Source organism: Maniola hyperantus, chromosome 7, assembly GCF_902806685.2.
Source record: "Maniola hyperantus chromosome 7, iAphHyp1.2, whole genome shotgun sequence".
Lineage (NCBI taxonomy): Eukaryota > Metazoa > Arthropoda > Insecta > Lepidoptera > Nymphalidae > Maniola > Maniola hyperantus.
In genome coordinates, this window is record NC_048542.1 from 7,831,001 (window position 1) to 7,849,664 (window position 18,664).

Here is an 18,664-nt window from a genome sequence, read left to right on the forward strand (position 1 = left end):
GAAATGTAGTAAAGCCATTTTGTCGAAAATGAGTTTTGACTCTATTTTACTCAAGATAGAGTCGAATACTAATTTTCAAGTTGATCGATCTCAATCGATCGAGTAACAATTGGGAGTTGCAAAATCTATTAACGCGTCACGGCAGTCTTGCAGAGTGGAAGCGGCGACCATTTCGTTTTCGAAAAGGTTCCCTCCACTCTGCAGGTGTGCCTCGGCTTTTACGGCGTACGCAGGCGAGGGTCTATTGTCCGCGGGGGACAAAAAATAATCACTAAGAACTGCATCGCAAAACGCATACGATGGACTAACCGGTGTACTACACCGAAATACCGTAGTAAAACGTTAGGGACTTGTGTTCTCCGCAGAAAATAATTCCTCGTCAGGCCAGACTTAAGGGCTTCTGAGACGGTCAAGCGGTTTGACGTCAAGCACGTATATTTTTAATTGAGTCAAGCAATTTTGACCGTTCACATATTTAGCTTGATGCTTGAGTCAAGCATTTACAGTACGCGGCCGAAAGTAATGTACATCGACATAAGTTCAAAAGAGAAGGAGATAAGCAAATTTGTAGAGCACTGTCTCTGTCGTTGAGACCGTTAAAACGTCATATAGGTATGAGTGACAGAGACAACGCTCTACAAAGCCGAAATGTCATTCTAAAGGCCCAATGTATATTACTTTCGGCCGCGAACTGTACGTGCTTGACGGTTATTGATGCGATTTTATATTTTTGCTTAACGCGATGTTCAAGCCGCTTGACCGTCTCAGAAGCCTTTAAACAGAATGGGTAGTAGTTTACCTCACGGCGTCCAAGTATCCAGCAGGCTCTGAAGTGCCCGAATGCTGCGATCCGACGGAAATGACGGAAGGGTCGCGCGCTCGGAGATCTAGCACCCCTTCCTCCTCGCCGCCCGCCCCGACCACCCCACCGCCTGGATACCGCTGCTGGAATATTAAAAATATATACATGTATACTGTTCCACTTTAATACAACTAGATTTATTCCATACTTTCGTTCGCAATGATTTAGGTACTCAAAATCCTTTGGTAGTGCAGGTTCTCACATAATGGACAGAACCTAATACATTCAAGATCCCAAGATTCTTTAGATTTAAACTGTATGTTAATACATACTTGATAACTACGTCACTAAGTCATAGTAGGGTGAGGGAAGATACCAAAATTCCGGATTCCAGTGTCGTTTACAATTACCAATATATGTATGTAAATATAATATTTAAAATTTATTTACATCACCGCCACTGTGTTTGGTATCGTTCTTCGGCGAGGGGTCTCATGTAGATTGTAGAGCACTAGAGCCAGGGCGCGGCGCGTTATAAAAGACTCGTTGCGCCCTTTCAACTTATGTGAAAACGCATAGGCATCAATAACTCTCGCGAGAAGACCATGAAGAGAAACAGGCCATGATTGGAGATAAGTTTTGTACACAGGCAGAACACTTACATTGTTAAATTTGGCCGTGTGGTTGGTATCCTTCTTCGGCGAGGCAGTTCTGGTAGGTGGGTCGGGTAGAGCGTGGGAGGCGGGGCGCGGCGTTGCCACGGACGCGTTGGATGGCTCGTCTCTGGTCGCGTTCGCCTCAGCGCCCAGCCCTAGCACCTGCGCCGCGTATTCTCCTTGAAACGACATGTCTGCACCTGAAAATTATGGATATGCTTTTAATTTTTAGTTCATTGTTGCCTAGTGCTAGCATAGTAGAAAACGGAAACCTTACTCGGTCTCTTTCTTGTCCATCTGTCTGTCGGTGTGTCAAGGATATTTTTCTCGGAAACGTTTTACTGGAGTGCACGGGCGTGGCAAAACAACGCGAGCGCTACCTTGGACCCCCAACTTCACTCCGGGAGGCGGGATGCTAGGCTCGGTAACCTAGGCGGTGCAGTGTACTAAGCTTCTGAATAGAGCTTGGATGGCTGGAGTGACGAATCCGACAAGTCACTCCACGCACGACAGACGGAAGGTATAAGTGCGAAAATTTGCCCATCAAGAAAGAAGACAGTACTATCGAAGTCACAGTAAATCATCGAGCTAGATAAAACCAAGATTACACATTTAGGTTAAAAGTCTTGTTAGTGTTTCTATAAACCTATCGTTGAGTCACGCAGCGATGGCGAGTTGTAATCTTGACAAGGTTAAGCGAAAGCGACCCCAATACCCGCTTATATATAATTGGCCTATGATGTAATGGGTCATATTTGAACAGCCCAAATGAACCATAAATTTATCGACAAATGCAATAAAAAGAGGAAAGGCCAAGACCATGCCAACTCGTGTAAAATGCGTAAAAAATGACTTCTCATGCGCCATTTTAACTTTATGTGTCAAATTTAATGTCAAAAGTACGATTTTAGTCCTTTTTTAAAGGTGAACCGTACAGTTGACCATAGAGTTAAAATGACGCGTGAGAGTAATTTTGTACGGACTATACAGAGGTCAGAGGGTAACCTAAACTTTCATCTATATTAGCACTACATCATTAAAAAATATAATAAAATAAATCATTATTCACTACATAATTATTCCAAGTTCCTCAGCCGAGTTGATCTCTTTGTGCGCGCTAATCTCAGAAACTACTGTAGTCTGTAGGAATTGTCATTCATTTGTCGCCAATGGATACTGATTCAGACTGGTTTAAATGTATACTTAATTTATAAAAGTGTAAGGCCTGAACTGTAATGATAAAATTGTCGATATGTGTAATTTTTAAGAAACCTAAATCCCGACGAAATCGCGGGCGTCATCTAGTAACATAAAATGACATAGTGTCATATACTTACCTATGCCAGGTCTGACTCTCTTTTAGACGTTTACTGTTAGAACAATACGAGTGTATTTTGCATTGGATTGGAAGCATGGGTAAATGTGCGTTTATTGCTTTATTATTCCATCAGGGAATGCAAGCATACAATTAGTCACACAGGTAAACACTGCGTGCTATATTTACGGCATTGTTAAGTATGTACCGGATATATAGTTCGCCCGTTCCACCGATCCGTTCAACCGATTTTGACGAAATTTCGTACAGAGATAGCGTGCATCCCGGGGAAGGACATAGGCAACCCGGTTTTTATCCCGGAAAACCAAAGAGTTCCCACGGGATTTTTAAAAACCTATATCCACGCGGACGAAGTCGCGGTCGTCACCTAGTTATCTATAATTCTATTAAAATGTAGATGCGCAAAGGTGACACGTAAACAATAGTAATTTTTTCAAATCATGGCGTTATTGTGACGCGCTAGCAATAGCTTCATTCCACTTAGTTATTAGCAATTGGCTGACTATAGTTTCATGCTTGTTATCCATCGTAGCTATAGCATATCATCGTAAGCTTGTAATTCTAGCAAGGAATGCATACAAACAAATAGTCCGTAACGTAATTAAATCTACGCCCGGATTGTTTGGGAGGTATAAACCGATCTATTATTAGGCTTTCAATGTGTAGTTCTATTCATTAGCTCTAGCACAGCATTTATAATAATAACTACTTAATAGTACCCAGCTAAGGTCTGGGAAAACAGGCAATATTGCAATCCACATTTCTTTGTACTCGCTTAGAACATCTCTACACTTTTGTTGATATCAATGCAGTTTTCCCTACCATTTCACGAAGACAGTAATTATTGTTTGTATTGCCATGGGCACATTTTATTTTATAGAATAGGCTTTATACTTTAATAAGAATAGGCAAGCCTACTTGTGCGAAACCAGTCTGATTTAAATGCATTATGTAATGAGTACCAATGTCAAGTATATTATACTTACCTGTATTAAATATTTTATACCAATTCTGCCACACATTCTCTAAACTAGACTGACAGGTCTAAATATAGTGTTTTCACTATGTTCTTTGATTAAAAAGATAGTCTTAATTATTTTAGACTTGTCAATTTAATTCGATTCGAACAGAATAATTGGTGTATAAGCTTAAAAGTTTAAGGGTGTCTGGCAGGGGGTTGCCACGACATTAAGTGTCTGGCAATGCATAATGTGATTTCTCATACTATTCTGAATGAAATATAAAAAAATTAGAATTTATACTTTGACGTAAGATTTTTTACACCTTTATTACCTCCACCAAGCCACCATGATCCAAACAAAGATCGTTCCTCCCAGTGTTGGAGACAATACGCAGAGATACTTTCAGCTTTTATAAAATAACGAAGGTCAGGGACGGCTGGCTCTTAGGCCAGCAGGCAGCACCATTGACTAGAGGTGTATAATCCGAGGCACAACTTGGGCGCGAAGTACAATATTTTAACGTCGATTTAAAATTATGTAAATCTATCAGGGTAAGTTGGTCTGAGCAAAAGCCCACAACAAATTCAGCTGAGTCACAAAAAAATGTTATAAATTTTTTGAGTCGAGTCGAGACAAAACGAGTCACGGATATAAAACTTTGTACCTACTAGTGGAAATGCCTTTGTGTTTATAATTACAAAAAAATCAACATACGCTATGAATAGAGTAGACAGTGCAAATAAGCAAAGCGTATGGGAACAACCTGTACAGAATTTCTAAACAATCGATCATTCATTTTACCGGCTTTATATTTATCAGGTCATTCCATTTACCTATAATGATTGTAGTTTTTTGTATTGCTGACAGAAATAGGAATAATCTTATGATTCTAACTAGCTTATGCCCGCGACTTCGTCCGCGTTGACTACACAAATTTCAAACCATTGTTTTACGCCTTTAGGGGTTGAATTTTTAAAAATCCTTCCTTGGCGGATGTCTACGTCATACCAGTTATCTGCATGCCGAACAGCCTGTTCCGTCCATAGTTGGAGCTGTGCGTTGAATGATAGATCAGTCAGTCAGTCAACTTTCCCTTTTATATTTATAGATAATAGTTTAGAAATAATCTTGTCAAAACTTACTTGGATTGACAACTCCTTATACTGAATCATACATAGTCAAAAAGTAGATAATATTATTACATTCTATTTTTTATCGTACATATTCGTACAGTTCCATCTTTAGCGAACTACATTCTTTATCTCTTTAACTGTATTCAACTTGCCAATAAATATGTCAATAGTGATGTCTGACTTTGACTTTGATGATAAACATGACCCTCGGATGTTTAAATGGACTCACGATATCAATATAACATTGCATTTCTTCGTATACGGGGGCTAAAATAAAAGTTATAACGACCGGTGTAGCTACCAAAGCGGAGATGGACAAAGATTTGTGTTTAACAGACAAATCAGCGGATTTTTGTGTGAGTGCGTGTCTTTTTTTTTTTCACGTGCGATGCTGGAACTGTGTGGGTTCTTAGGCCCGGTGCCCATCAAAACGGAGATAATATCAATTATATCTACTGTTGATATATTCAGGTACTTAATAGTTTATAGTTACTTTTTAACCGACTTCAAAAAAAGGAGGAGGTTCTCAATTCGTCCCGATTACTCGAAGACGCCTGGACCGATTTTGAAAATTCTTTTTTTGTTTGAAAGGGTATACTTCAAAGTTGGTCCCATTTAAATTTGGTGAAGATCTGATGAACATCTTTGAAGATAGATACTGGAACTCCTCAACGGATAAGAGTAAATTGCTCGCGATCAGTGTAGCTTAGTAAACAGTAGATTTTTAACCAGTCATAGCATAATTCCATGGGACCACTAAAAATTGTGAAATAAAAATTTTTTACAAAAAAAATAAAAACCGCCTTCGATACACAAACACTAAAAATTGAAAAATAATTTCATTTATTACCGAATATATTATGTATACAAGAGTTAATATAGTTCCATAATAATATTTTTTGGGGTCGGTGCCAATGAGGTGCCATTGTGGAGTCTCATAAAAATATGAAGTCTAGACGATTCGCGCAGCTAAAGCTAATTGGCACCGGCACCAAAAAGTATTATTATGGAACTATATTAACTCTTGTATACATAATATATTCGGTAATAAATGAAATTATTTTTCAATTTTTAGTGTTTGTGTATCGAAGTCGGTTTTTATTTTTGTTTAATTAATAGTAGTAGACCAGGCATGAAAAATTTTTTCGCCGAAAACATCGTCATCAAATACCCGCTTAGTCTCGAAGAATTTTACCTACCATTCGTAATTATTTATAAGAATTGTAATAAAATCACTCAATAGCAGAAATGGCTCACGATTTAAAAATTATATTTCTACAATTTCCCAGAAAACTGTAGGTACTAAATTGTATTGACGTCAATTAGTATAACCTACCTATAGTACGCGACAGGTTGAGATGACAATCGGGGTATGACGCGGGGGACGCTCCGCACACCCACACGCCACCCACGCTCGCCCGCACCGGGTTAGCGCGGGAGCTGTGCGGGTGTGCGGGGCGTTCCCTCCCCGATTGTCATCTCGACCTGTCGCGTACTATAGTATTTTGCAGTAGTTCAATTATAATATGCATTTCAAAATCTGTACAAACATACTTAGTAGGTAGGTAAGTAATATTGTAAGTGTTTCTGCAATGGAATTGTAGGTACTCCTATATTGAGAAAATAAGTAAAAGAAGTCTTTGAACGTAGGAGGAGACAGTCACAGTCTAAATCGCAATAAATATTGTGTCAGTTATTTTGTTTGTTTATAGAAAACATGCTCTTGTTAACTTTCTGTGTGATTACTTACTCTAATTCCTAAGTTCCTAACTAAACATAAAAAATTAGCAATACAAATTGAATCGTTGTTTAGTGATTTAGTCTGAAATTAACTTTAGTCCGTAAAAAACCGGCCAAGTGAGAGGCAGACTCGCTGGGTTCCGTACTACAGTCGTATTTTTTCAAAATCAAAAACTATCTAAATACCTATATAAAAAAGAAATACCACTCACTCACTGACTGACTGACTGACTAATCACGAAATCTCAGAAACTATAAAGCCTACAAACTTGAAAATGAAGGACGTAGGTGTCAGCTAAGAAACAGTTTTGAAAAATTCCCCTCTTAAGGATGCGAAAGGGGGGTCGATGGTTGTATGAAAGTTCTATGTTTTGTGAGTTAGTCGTGAAAATCGACATTTAGGTTATTAGCTTTAAATAATGAAAATCTGTATAAGTCAGTTTGGGAAATTTCCCCCTTAAGGGTGGTAAAATAGGGGGGAGAAGTTTTTATTGAAAAGTTTTAACTATTGTTATTTTTATTTGAAATTTGGAAGGTAGGTTCTTTCTAGGGGGGAGGTAAATAACTAAATTCCCCCCCTAAGGGAGTGAAAGGGGGGTCGAAGGTTGTATGAAAGTCCTATGTTTTGAAGTTAGAGACGTGAAAATCGACATTTAGGTATTCTGGGTTCCGTGTCTTAAGATGAGACTGAGTGAGGCCTTTTGCAGCGGGAAAATTTCAGATCTCATGAGAAACCAGTACGCGGACGAAGTCGCGGGCATCTGCTAGTTAAATATATAGGTAAAGCCGTTTCATATGATACACCACTTGGTATAGCTATCTTACTTTGAAAATTGTAAATACTAATTATTTGTTTATGAACACATTTTAATTTCTTTTTGCGATGTCTTAACCACAAATTAACGGTTTTCGGAATTATTTCTTTACTTGTGCTATAAGACCTACCTACCTACCACATAATTCTAGGTCAACGGGAAGTATCCTATAGGTTTTCTTGGCAGACACGATGGACAGATAGACAGACACACAGACAACAAAGTGATCCTATAAGGGTTCCTTTTTCCTTTTGAGGTACGGAACCCTTGAAATAACTCCTCATGCGCCATTTTAACTCAATGGGTCAACTGTCATGAGTCATGACAAAAGTACGGTTCACCTTTAAAATTAAGACTAAAATCGTACTTTTGACATGAAATTTGACACGAAAAGTTAAAATGGCGCGTGAGGAGTAAATTTTACGCATTATATATAATTTAGATTTCAAAAGATCTCGTTTCTAAAAAAGCATGTTAACCTTCAGATCAAAACCTCAAGTCACTCGGTGAAATTCTAGCTCACGAATACTTTAAAAGTTTACAGTTTTGGAAGTTTCCGATGTTCGGCAAATATCAACATCTTATTCCGCAGCAGCGAACGTGAATAAAATGTTATACATTTTCCTTTTGAGCTACGAATACGTGTAGGAACGGTGGAAGGCGATAACTTTAGAAGGAAACGACATTTCAAACGTCGGATACGAATAAAATACTGTTAAGAAAACAGATCAAGTGAATATAGGAAACGCAACGGGTTCCGTATAAGTAAAGTACAAAGAAAAGAAGATTGAAGAAGACAGCCCCACACTGGCATTTTTTTTAAATGAACCGATAAGAAATTAACTATTATAGCAAGAGAATCGATGCATGCCTCGAACCGAAGCCTGGGTGTTTCCTCGTTATAAGCTCCAACTTTTAGGTCTTTCGTCTAGGATTTAATAGCCATCTTTAAAGTTTAATTCTTTTCATGTCAACAGATTTTATTCTGACCCATGATGATTTTAGTACATCGTTAATATGGGGGAACATCACTCTTATTTTTGTAACCAAAGATCTAATACAATTACCTATCGTTACATAAACAGTAGGTACAGTAACCGGCAGAAAATATTGTACATCGACCTTTAGAAAGAAATAGCGGTTTCCGTTGAGACCGACAAAACGTCACATAGGTATGAGTGACAGAGACAACGCTCTACGAAGCCGAAACCTCTTTCTAATAGTCGATGTACAATATTTCCTGTATGCTACTGTGCCTGTGTACATACTACATAGATAGCTTAGCGAATTCCAACATAGTTCTCTGGTGGCCCAAGTTGTACACAGAATTATTATTAGTATGTACCCGACCTATAATTTTATCTAGTTTTAGGAACTATGGATAACTCCATATCCCTAAAGTGATATCTTTTACTTTTCACCGCAACATAACATCCTTGTCTCACGAAAACTCTTGTCTCAAGCAACTTATACTTCCAGGTATAGTGTGGACTGTGGTATAGTTTAAAGTTTAAACATAAGAGGTAGACACTTATTCTACCTCTATGAGTATACACCTCTAAAGCAGGTATGGTAGTAAATTAGAATCTCTAATTTTACCAGGTTTTTCTAGTTTTAGCTCTTTTAACTGTTGAACTAGACCTCCGAGTCCGGATTACAAGAGACGCCACACTCCCAGTCGTTCGTTCTTAGCCGATTCGATACAGACTTACAGACCTCTAAAAGCATGCGTATAAAAAAAGAGCGCTCACATGTTTCAATAGTCGCAGATAAAAGAGCATCCCCGGGGGCCTGCACCGGTACGTGTTCATTGAATAGGACACACATTATAGAAGAGACATCCTTTTGTACAAGAATTTTACTAGCTTATATTTTACTAGCGACCCGCCCCGGCTTCGCATGGATGCAATGGTGATACTCCGACATTTTGTTCAAATATCGTCATATTTCATCAAATTAATACAAACCAATATAAAACTATACCTATAAACCTTCCTCTTGAATCACTCTATCTATTGGTGAAAACCGCATTAAAATCCGTTGCGTAGTTTAAAAGATCTACGCGTTCATACATACAGACAGCGGGAAGCGACTTTATTTTATACTATGTAGAGATATTACTTCTAATATTCTTTCAAGCGCAGCCGCGGGAACCCTCGTTTGGAAAGCTAGAGATCACGGATTTTATTCCCAGTTGACTCAATATAGGAAAAGATATTTTCTAAAGCTTATTTTTAAAGAGCTTTTCTAAATTTCCGTTGGCTACGGTTCTCTACCAAAGACTAAACTGTGACTTGGCATTTTGGTACGAGATGTCCTAGCTAGATTATTTAGAGAATCGAGAATCGTAGGTATAGTTTACCTACGTAGGTATAATATAATTTGTACACCCCCAGCAATTTGAAAACTATTAAAATGCAATTTAAAAACGCTAAAAATTTTGATTAATCGAAATGACTTTACACGCGACTAGGCGACATTGTTAAAGTCATCCAAAAACGATTCCGAATGAAACAAACCCGCACAAATCGAAACCAAGCCAATAAACTTAATAGGTATAAAACTTGTTCAATATTTCGTGGATTTCCTCGTACATATTATAATCATATTAAGCTTATTGCACACTAAATAAGCTTAATATCCATTTAGTATTATGACATTGTGGCTAATTCCGTTGTACACAATCTCTAAACTAAACTAAAATGGCACGTCTAAATCTATTGCTATCCCTTTCATAATGTTGCTTGCGGAAAAGGATAGCACTAGATTTAGACCTGTTAATTAAGTTTAGTTTAGAGATTGTGTACAAGAGAATCGGCCCCATTGTCAGGTAAAGCTAACAAAATATTTTTAAAACAAAATTAGTTCGCAACATTGATAATTTTGTATCTGCGTTACAACAAAAACGCTTTATTCAACTTGTACACATTACCACTAGGGACAACTACCGAGGGTTTCGTTTGACTTTCATACATACATACATATATGCAAGAGAAGCAAATAAGATACATCACCATAAAAATCCTTCTTTTTTTAATTTATAGACTAGCGCTTGGCTGCAATCAGACCTAGTGGCAAGTGATGATGTAACCTAAGATGGAGCGCTCTTGCCTAGAAGATGTCTATTCACCCTTGACTTGCAGATACCCACACTATAATTGGAGGAGAAACTGATGTTGGAAGAGCGTTCCAAATCCTAGCGGTTTGAGACTACCGAGCACAGGTCTCCTCTCAGAGTGAGAAGGGTTTGGCCATAGTGTACCACGCTGGCCATGTGCGTATTGGTAGACTTCACACACCTTTGAGAACATTATGGAGATCTCTCAAGCATGCAGGTTTCCTCACGATGTTTTCCTTCACCGTTAAAGCAAGTGATATTTAATTAATTAAAACGCACATAACTCTGAAAAGTTAGAGGTGCGTGCCCGGGATCGAACCCCCGACCTCCGATTAGAAGGCGGACGTCCTAACCACTAGGCTATCACAGCTTTTATTTTTTAGCAAATTTTTATAATTTTTTTTTAAATTAATACACCTAGATGTAAAATACGAATTCCCAGACGTTTTGACACATAAGTAACTATGTTTATAGTTTTGTAATTAACAAAGCAGTCGCTAAATGACCGGTATTATCACTACTAATTAATAACCAATTATGACCAGTTTGATTAAGGCAGCTCAGTTCGGTGCTTTCTTCATACAAACGTAGGAGGGAAAATACAACAATATTCGATATTGTACGCACAAAACTAAGAATTATATCGATTTATCTCGTCATTATCTAGGTTCAATGATATCTAAAACATTGAAAAAAATATTGATTTAAAAGTTACGAGCCTCAAAAGATTCCTATTTTAACACTAAATTTATGTCAACTTTGGGCGTAAATAAATAAGATTAGGAATAGGAAAATTCTAAAAAAAATTATCATTAGACATAGTTTATTTATTCATTAGTTGAAATAACTTTACTTTGCAAACCTAAATTCAGTAGTTTTTTCTCAAAAATACTTTTCCCAAACTACTGTTCAACCCTTTTCAAGCGCTAGATTTCGGCTAAAATCATCATGCTTCTCACCCCAAAACATTAGACACCGCGCGGGTGGCGGAGGGAAGGGCCAGCCCAGCGGCGCGCGGCTGCGCGTGTAATATTGTGGTTTCTATGACGACAACTGTTGTTATTAATATGTTTTCAAAAACAAAAGTCGTAATGATTTTATAAAATTAATTTTTATTCAGTGGCTATGCAAATGTGTAGAAGATTGAGCAGAGCAGAGTCAATAAGTCCTTCAAATACTTATTGCATTTTGTACATTGACCTCTGGAATTTGAAATTTGGACACCAATTTTATTCATTGGTTTATTGACCTGACTTTGTTGTTGAGGTCCTAGTAGGGATATCTACTCGTGTGGTCCTAGTACAATAGGTAAGTAACTTTGTTTAGTTATTTATTTTATCTAATTTTAAAAAACCGGCCAAGTGCGAGTTGCTCGCGCACCAAGGGTTCCGTACTCAGGTATTTTTTTGACATTTTGCTCCATAAATCAAAAACTATTATGCATAAAAATAAATAAAAATGTGTTTTAGAATACACAAGTAAAGCCCTTTCATATAATACCCCACTTGGTATACTTATCATACATTGAAAATTGAAAATACTAATTATTTTTTCATTAACACACTTTAATTTTTTTTTGTAAGTTGTAATCACAAATCTATGGTTTTCGGATTTATTCCTTTACTTGTGCTCTAAGACCTACGTACCTACTAAATTTCATGATTCTGGGTCAACGGGAAGTATCCTATAGGTTTGTGTGACAGATACGACACAGACGGAGAGACGGACAGACAGACAGACAACGAAGTGATCCTAAGGGTCCCTTTTTTCCTTATAAAGTACGGAACCCTAAAAAGGCACCTGTATATGTATAATAATATAGGTAGGTAGGTACCTACCTGGTGGTATTTCTTTGTATTTTTAGGGTTCCGTACCTCAGAAGGAAAAAACGGAACCCTCTGTCTGTCGGTCCGTCTGTCCGTCCGTCCGTCTGTCCGTCCGTCCGTCCGTCCGTCAGTCCGTCCGTCCGTCCATGCGTCTGTCGGTCCGTCCATCGGTCCGTCTGCCCGTCCGTCTGTCCGTCTGTTCGTCTGTCGGTCTGTCCGTCTGTCTGTCTGTCCGTCTATCTGTCTGTCTGTCTGTCTGTCTGTCTGTCTGTCTGTCTGTCTGTCCGTCTTACAAATAAAGTACGCAACGCTTCGTACAAATAGTACTTTTTTATTTATTTACTAGCTGACGCCCGCGACTTCGTCCGCGTGGATGTAGGTTTTCAAAAGCCCGTGGGAACTCTTTTATTTTCTGGGATAAAAGAAGGCAGGTCATGCCTGTCGTAGAGGTGATGGCCGTTGGAGCCGGAAAGTTCTTGAGTGGAGACCGCGTAGGTATAAGTAAGCGTAGTGTGGGACGCCTTCCAGCACGATGGACCGACGATATACAGAGGCTGGCGGGAAGTGGCTAGGTGAGGAAGGCTGAGGACCGGGTGTGGTGGCGCTCTTTAGGGAAAGCCTATGTCCAACAGTGGACGACCGCAGGCTGATGATGATGGAAAAAATCACGTTGATCCGTTGCACCCCTCACACGTCCCTATCCGCCTTCTCCACTCCTGTCACGCTGGCGAATAAGTTTGGAATAGAATAGGATTTCGATGGAGTGCGTGGATTTTTGTGAACGGAGTTCAACCATGTAGCCAGTATACATTTTAACTTTCAACCCCTCTCCTAAGGGAACCATGCTGAATTTCGGGATAAAAAGTATCCTATATCCTATATCCTCATAGTATGACGTCAAATCGTACCAAGTTTCATTGGAATCCATTCAGTAGTTTCAGCGTGATGCGCGGCCGTGATACAGACAGACAGACAGACAGACAGACAAAAATGAAAAAAAATCCAGTTTTGGGTTCAGTATCGATTATAGAGTGCCCTCGAAAAAAAAATTTCAAAATATCTTCAATGTACAGAATTTCACCTGTTACAGTTTTATTATAAGTAATAAAATAATAATAATAATATTGATTCAGATACAAGTTAGCCCTTGACTGCAATCTCACCTGGTGGTAGGTGACGATACAGTCTTGCTTACGACTATTTCGGATCGGAAATTCTTGGATTCAGGTTAAATGCAGTGCAAAAAGAGAGATCATTAGGATTCCGTACCTCAAAAGGAAAAAGGAACCCTTATAGGATCAGTTTGTTGTCTGTCTGTCTGTCCGTCTTACAAATAAAGTACGCAACGCGTACTAGTACGCGTAGTCTGTCTGTCTGCTAGCTTTTCACAGCTCATCCATTTAACCAATTTTGATGAAATTTGGTACAAAAATAGCTTGCATCCCGGGGAAGAACATAGGCTACTTTTATGATAAATAAGATTTAGTGGATACCGCTATTTTTCTGGAAATAACGTTAGATGCGAAACTTCAATGGGGCTCTCATATAAATAACTTATCGAACAGACAGTTCTGCTGCAAATGCGGTAAAAAAGATTCGCCAGTTGACAGACATAGAAACGGCGAGACTAGTATATTTTAGTTACTTTCACAGCATTATGTCATATGGCATATTATTAGAAAAGAAAAAGAAAGAAAAGAAAAAACGTTTATTTTTTAAAGCTGTACCACACATTACCAGTTACCAACTGGTTAGGTTATCCCAGCGCCTCTTATACTTGAGTAATAAAGTCAAAAAACCTCAAGTAGAAGAAGCGCCGGAATAAAGTATGTCATGTGTGGCACAACCCAAAAAAAAGGTCCCTACTCAGCATAAATGCATATTGTCTTGCACAAGTACAAAAACATACAGCGCTGGTTTTCAGTAGAAACCCTGATTCAGATGGCACCACGGAATTATTATGGGGTAATGCTGCTGATATAAATTCTATTTTTGTGCTGCAGAAAAGGGCTGTTCGAGCCATATATAGTATGGGACCACGAGAGTCGCTGAGAACTAAATTTAGAGAAGTTAAAATTATGACAGTGCATAATCAATATATTTTTGAAAATTTATTGTACGTATATAAAAACATAAATAAATTAAAAAAAAAAGTGACTGTCATAAGTTCAAAGTGACTGTCATAAGTTCAAAGTTTTCATAAAACGTAAACTAATTAAAAAATCCTATTACATTGTAAAGGATTATTTAAATGATAAGCAAGCTTGGAAATGAGTTGCTCGGCTTTGTGATAGTTCTAATAAGTTTAATTTATGATTTTGTAAAGTGGTGATAATAAAAAGAATACCCGGCTGAGTTAGCTGTGGGCTCTTCTCAGTCTTGGGCACGTTTGGAACCCTCGTAGCGTTTGCGAAATAATTATCACCACTATATTTTACAAATCCAACAACTGACAATCGAAAAGAGTAATTTATTACCTATTTTGAACAAATCATTTGACTTTGACTTTTGATCTCGGAAAATCAAAGTTCCCACGGGATTTTTAAAAAACCTAAATCCACGCGGACGAAGTTACGGGCATCATCTAGTGCATACTAAATAGTTTTTGATTCATCATGCAAAATGTCAAAAAATACTATTTACCTATTTATTTATTTTTATTTTTCACTAGCTGCCCCGGCGAACTTCGTACCGCCTAACAGTCGATTCTTTTTCAGGATTTTTTTAAAAATTTTCTCTACGTAAGAACCATATTCGTACTTCAAGGAATATTATAAAAAAAGAATTAGCGAAATCGGTTCAGCTGTTCTCGAGATTTGCGATCAGCAACACATTTAGCGATTCATTTTTATATGTACCGAAATTCTAGTTACATAGTAGTAATAAATTAAGTTACATTGTAAATGCTTATCTCTAAACAGAGATTTAGAGATAAACATTTTACTATTGTAGTACGGAAACCTCGGGGCGCGAGTCTGACTCGTACTTGGCCGGTCGGTCTGTCGGTCGGTCGGTCGATTTATTTTAGAATGCATCGTATCGACAGCTGGTGGTAGTAGTTTACATATATCCTACTAATATTATAAACTAGGTGAAGCTATGATAGCCTAGTGGTTAGGACGTCCGCCTTCTAAACGGAGGTCGGGGGGTTCGATCCCGGGCACGCACCTCTAACTTTTCGGAGTTATACGCGTTTTAATTAATTAAATATCACTTGCTTTAACGGTAAAGGAAAACATCGTGAGGAAACCTGCATGCCGAGTTCTCCATAATGTTCTCAAAGGTGTGTGAATTCTACCAATCCGCACATGGCCAGCGTGGTAGACTATGGCCAAAACCCTTCTCACTCTGAGAGGAGACCCCTGCTCTGTAGTGAGCCGGCGATGGGTTGATCATGATAATGATGAGGTGATGCCCGCGACTTCGTACGCGTGGAATTAGATTTTTAAAAATCCCGTGGAAACTCTTTGATTTTCCGGGATAAAAAGTAGCCTATGTCACTCTCCAGGTCAACCATACCCATGCAAAAAATCACTTCGATCCGTTGCTCTGTTGCGACGTGATTGAAGGACAAACCAACGAACCAACAAACAAACACACTTTCACATTTATAATAGGTGTAGTGATGTGTGTGTGTGGATGTTTGGATGTTTGTTACTCAATCACACAAAAACGGCTGAACGGTTTTGGATGAAATTGGGAATGGAGATAGATAAAAGTGTTAATTTAGGGTATACCCTAAATTAACACATAGGCTACTTTTTATCCCGGAAAATCAAAGAGTTCCCACGGGATTTTTAAAAACCTAATTCCACGCGGACGAAGTTGGGGGCATCAACTAGTAATAAAATATAATTTGGACTTATCCGAATTCCGAAAGTCAGGGTTGTCAAATCACACTTATATTATAAAGGCGAAATTTTGTATCTGCGTGTGTGTGTGTATAGGTTTGTTACCCTTTCACGCAAAAAGTACAAGACGGATTTGGCTGAAATTTGAAATAGTGATCGCTTTTGAAAGAGTTCTCGCGGGATTAAAAAACCACTATATCCTCGCGGACGAAGTCGCGTGTATCATCTAGTTACAAATACATAAATACATTTTCAAAAAGATTTTCATTTCATTTCATTTCATTTCATTTCAAATATAAGTATGTAGGTCATATTGTGTGCTTAGACAATTTAATTATATACTTGAGTTTTCATGTAACAGAAACAAAAATGGATTGGCGGAAGAGGAAAAAGAAACGGTTTAGACTCGCAAAAGCAAATCCCTTGCAAAGAGGAGATCTATTAAAATTCATCAGAATCTTTCCAAACCATAATATTATCTTGTGATGATAATGCCATTACTTTTTCGGGGTTATTCCTGTGAGTCACACCCGACGTGAGTAACAATGTGACTCGAGGGGAATTTTATTTGACTGAATATGTACTTTTCCGGGATGCTGAATTTGATAATGACATTTATTTTCAAATCCAAAATAGCAGACATGCACTTTTCACAAAAAATAGAAATGGGTGTCGTTTTCAGGGTTTCCAGGATGCTGGTTTTGATAATGACATTAATTTTTTAATCTAAGATGGCGGGCCAGCACTTTTTATAAAAAATAGACGCGAGTGTCGTTTTCAAGGTTCTCCAGGATGGTGAATTTGATGATGACATTTATTTATTTTCAATAAATACTTATATATTATACTTCTATTTTAGTGGATCACAGGATTTTCTTTGACAAGGAAACGACAAAGCAAAAAATCGAATTGAATTAGATTATGATGCTATCACACCGTACCATTTAGAGCCAGCTTCTGAAAATTTGACACTGTGTTTGTAAGTTGATATTATTTAGATACTAGCTAATGCCCGCGACTTCGCCCGCGTGGATTTCACATTTTTCAAAATCCCGCGGGAACTCTTTGATTTTCCGGGATAAAAAGTAGCCTATGTGTTAATCCAGTTAAGAATTCTAAATTTCATTCAAATCCGTTCAGCCTTTTTTGCGTGATTGAGTAACAAACATCCAAACATCTACACTTTCACATTTATAATTCCACTAGCTGCCCTGGCGAACTTCGTTCCGCCTACGGCCTAACAGTCGATTCAAATTTTTTAAATTTTTCTCTCGGTAAGAACCATCCTCGTACTTCAAGGAATACCTAATTTAAAAAAAGAATTAGCGAAATCGGTTCAGCTGTTCTCGAGATTTGCGATGACATTTAGTGATTCATTTTTATATTATAGACTAGCTTATGCTCGCGACTTCGTCCGCGTGGGCTACACAAAATTTCGAACCCCTATTTCACCCCCTCCAGAGTTGAATTTTCAAAAATCCCTTCTTAGTGGATGCCTGCGTCATAATAGCTATCTGCATGCCAAATTTCAGCACGATCCGTCCAGTATTTTGAGCTGTGCGTTGATAGATCAGTCAGTCAGTCAGTCAGTCAGTCAGTCAGTCAGTCAGTCAGTCAGTCAGTCAGTCACCTTTTTCTTTTAAATATTTAGATTAGGATTAGGATAATATAATTATTATGTTACTAGCTGCCCCGACGAACTTCGCACCGCCTACAGTCGATTCTTTTTCAGGACTTTTTTAAAAAAATTCTCTCCATAAGAACCATCCCCGTACTTCAAGGAATATTATCAAAAAGAATTAGCGAAATCGGTGCAGCTGTTCTCGAGATTTGCGATCAGCAACACATTCAGCGATTCATTTTTATATAATATAGAGATTTACTATTTGTTGTCAGATTTGTCAATGCTGAATTATGTTGTATTTTAGTGACTCAAGACATTCCTTTTAGAAGAAAACAAGGAAAATAAAATGAATATGCCCAATATACGTACCACTGAAATCCAACATGATACTGCAACATTCAATTCTGTACTAAATATTGAAAGGTCTACCATCCCATACTTGTAAGTTGTTATGCTATGTTTTTTGCATACATTCTATATAGATAATACTCACAATATAATTATGTTGATTGTATGTTTATTAATTCCAGAAATGAAATGGAGAGCTTCAATAGTTCTGCGTCGAATGATACATCTAATGTGACTGTTGAAACAGAAAATGATACATATTGTGTTTATGTGTGTAGTGGGCTTTTAGAGGGAAATTGAATTGTACCTACTTCCTACTTATAAAAATAAAATTTTCATTTTTGAGATCAAAGTGGAATTTATTTTGACTTTTGTATACACAAGTAGATAGTATATATAGTTTTTAGTCGCTACTAATAGATAAGTGAAGGCAACAAAAGTTATTTTCACAGA

The 18,664-nt window shown here is 37.9% G+C and overlaps 1 protein-coding gene and 1 long non-coding RNA gene across 7 annotated transcripts in view; one reads left to right on the forward strand and one right to left on the reverse strand.

The window, feature by feature from the left end:
• Window positions 1-18,664, reverse strand: part of LOC117983992 (uncharacterized) — a 137,506-nt gene that overhangs the window by 82,047 nt on the left and 36,795 nt on the right. For 4 of the 5 annotated variants that reach the window (XM_069499595.1, XM_069499594.1, XM_069499596.1 and 1 more), the window contains exons 4-5: window positions 1,465-1,658; window positions 800-945 (exon numbers count right to left, since the gene is read on the reverse strand). In XM_069499595.1, the coding sequence (XP_069355696.1) occupies window positions 800-945; window positions 1,465-1,658 (340 nt within the window). The remainder of the gene's footprint in view (window positions 1-799; window positions 946-1,464; window positions 1,659-18,664) is intronic. The other variant, XM_069499593.1, reaches the window with a different exon arrangement.
• Window positions 15,724-18,556, forward strand: LOC138402567 (uncharacterized). Of its 2 annotated transcripts, XR_011236935.1 has the most exons (3): window positions 15,733-17,218; window positions 18,168-18,304; window positions 18,394-18,556. It is a non-coding gene; the product is annotated as an uncharacterized lncRNA (long non-coding RNA). The 2 variants fall into 2 exon arrangements; XR_011236934.1 differs by having other exon boundaries at window positions 15,724-17,218; window positions 18,168-18,556.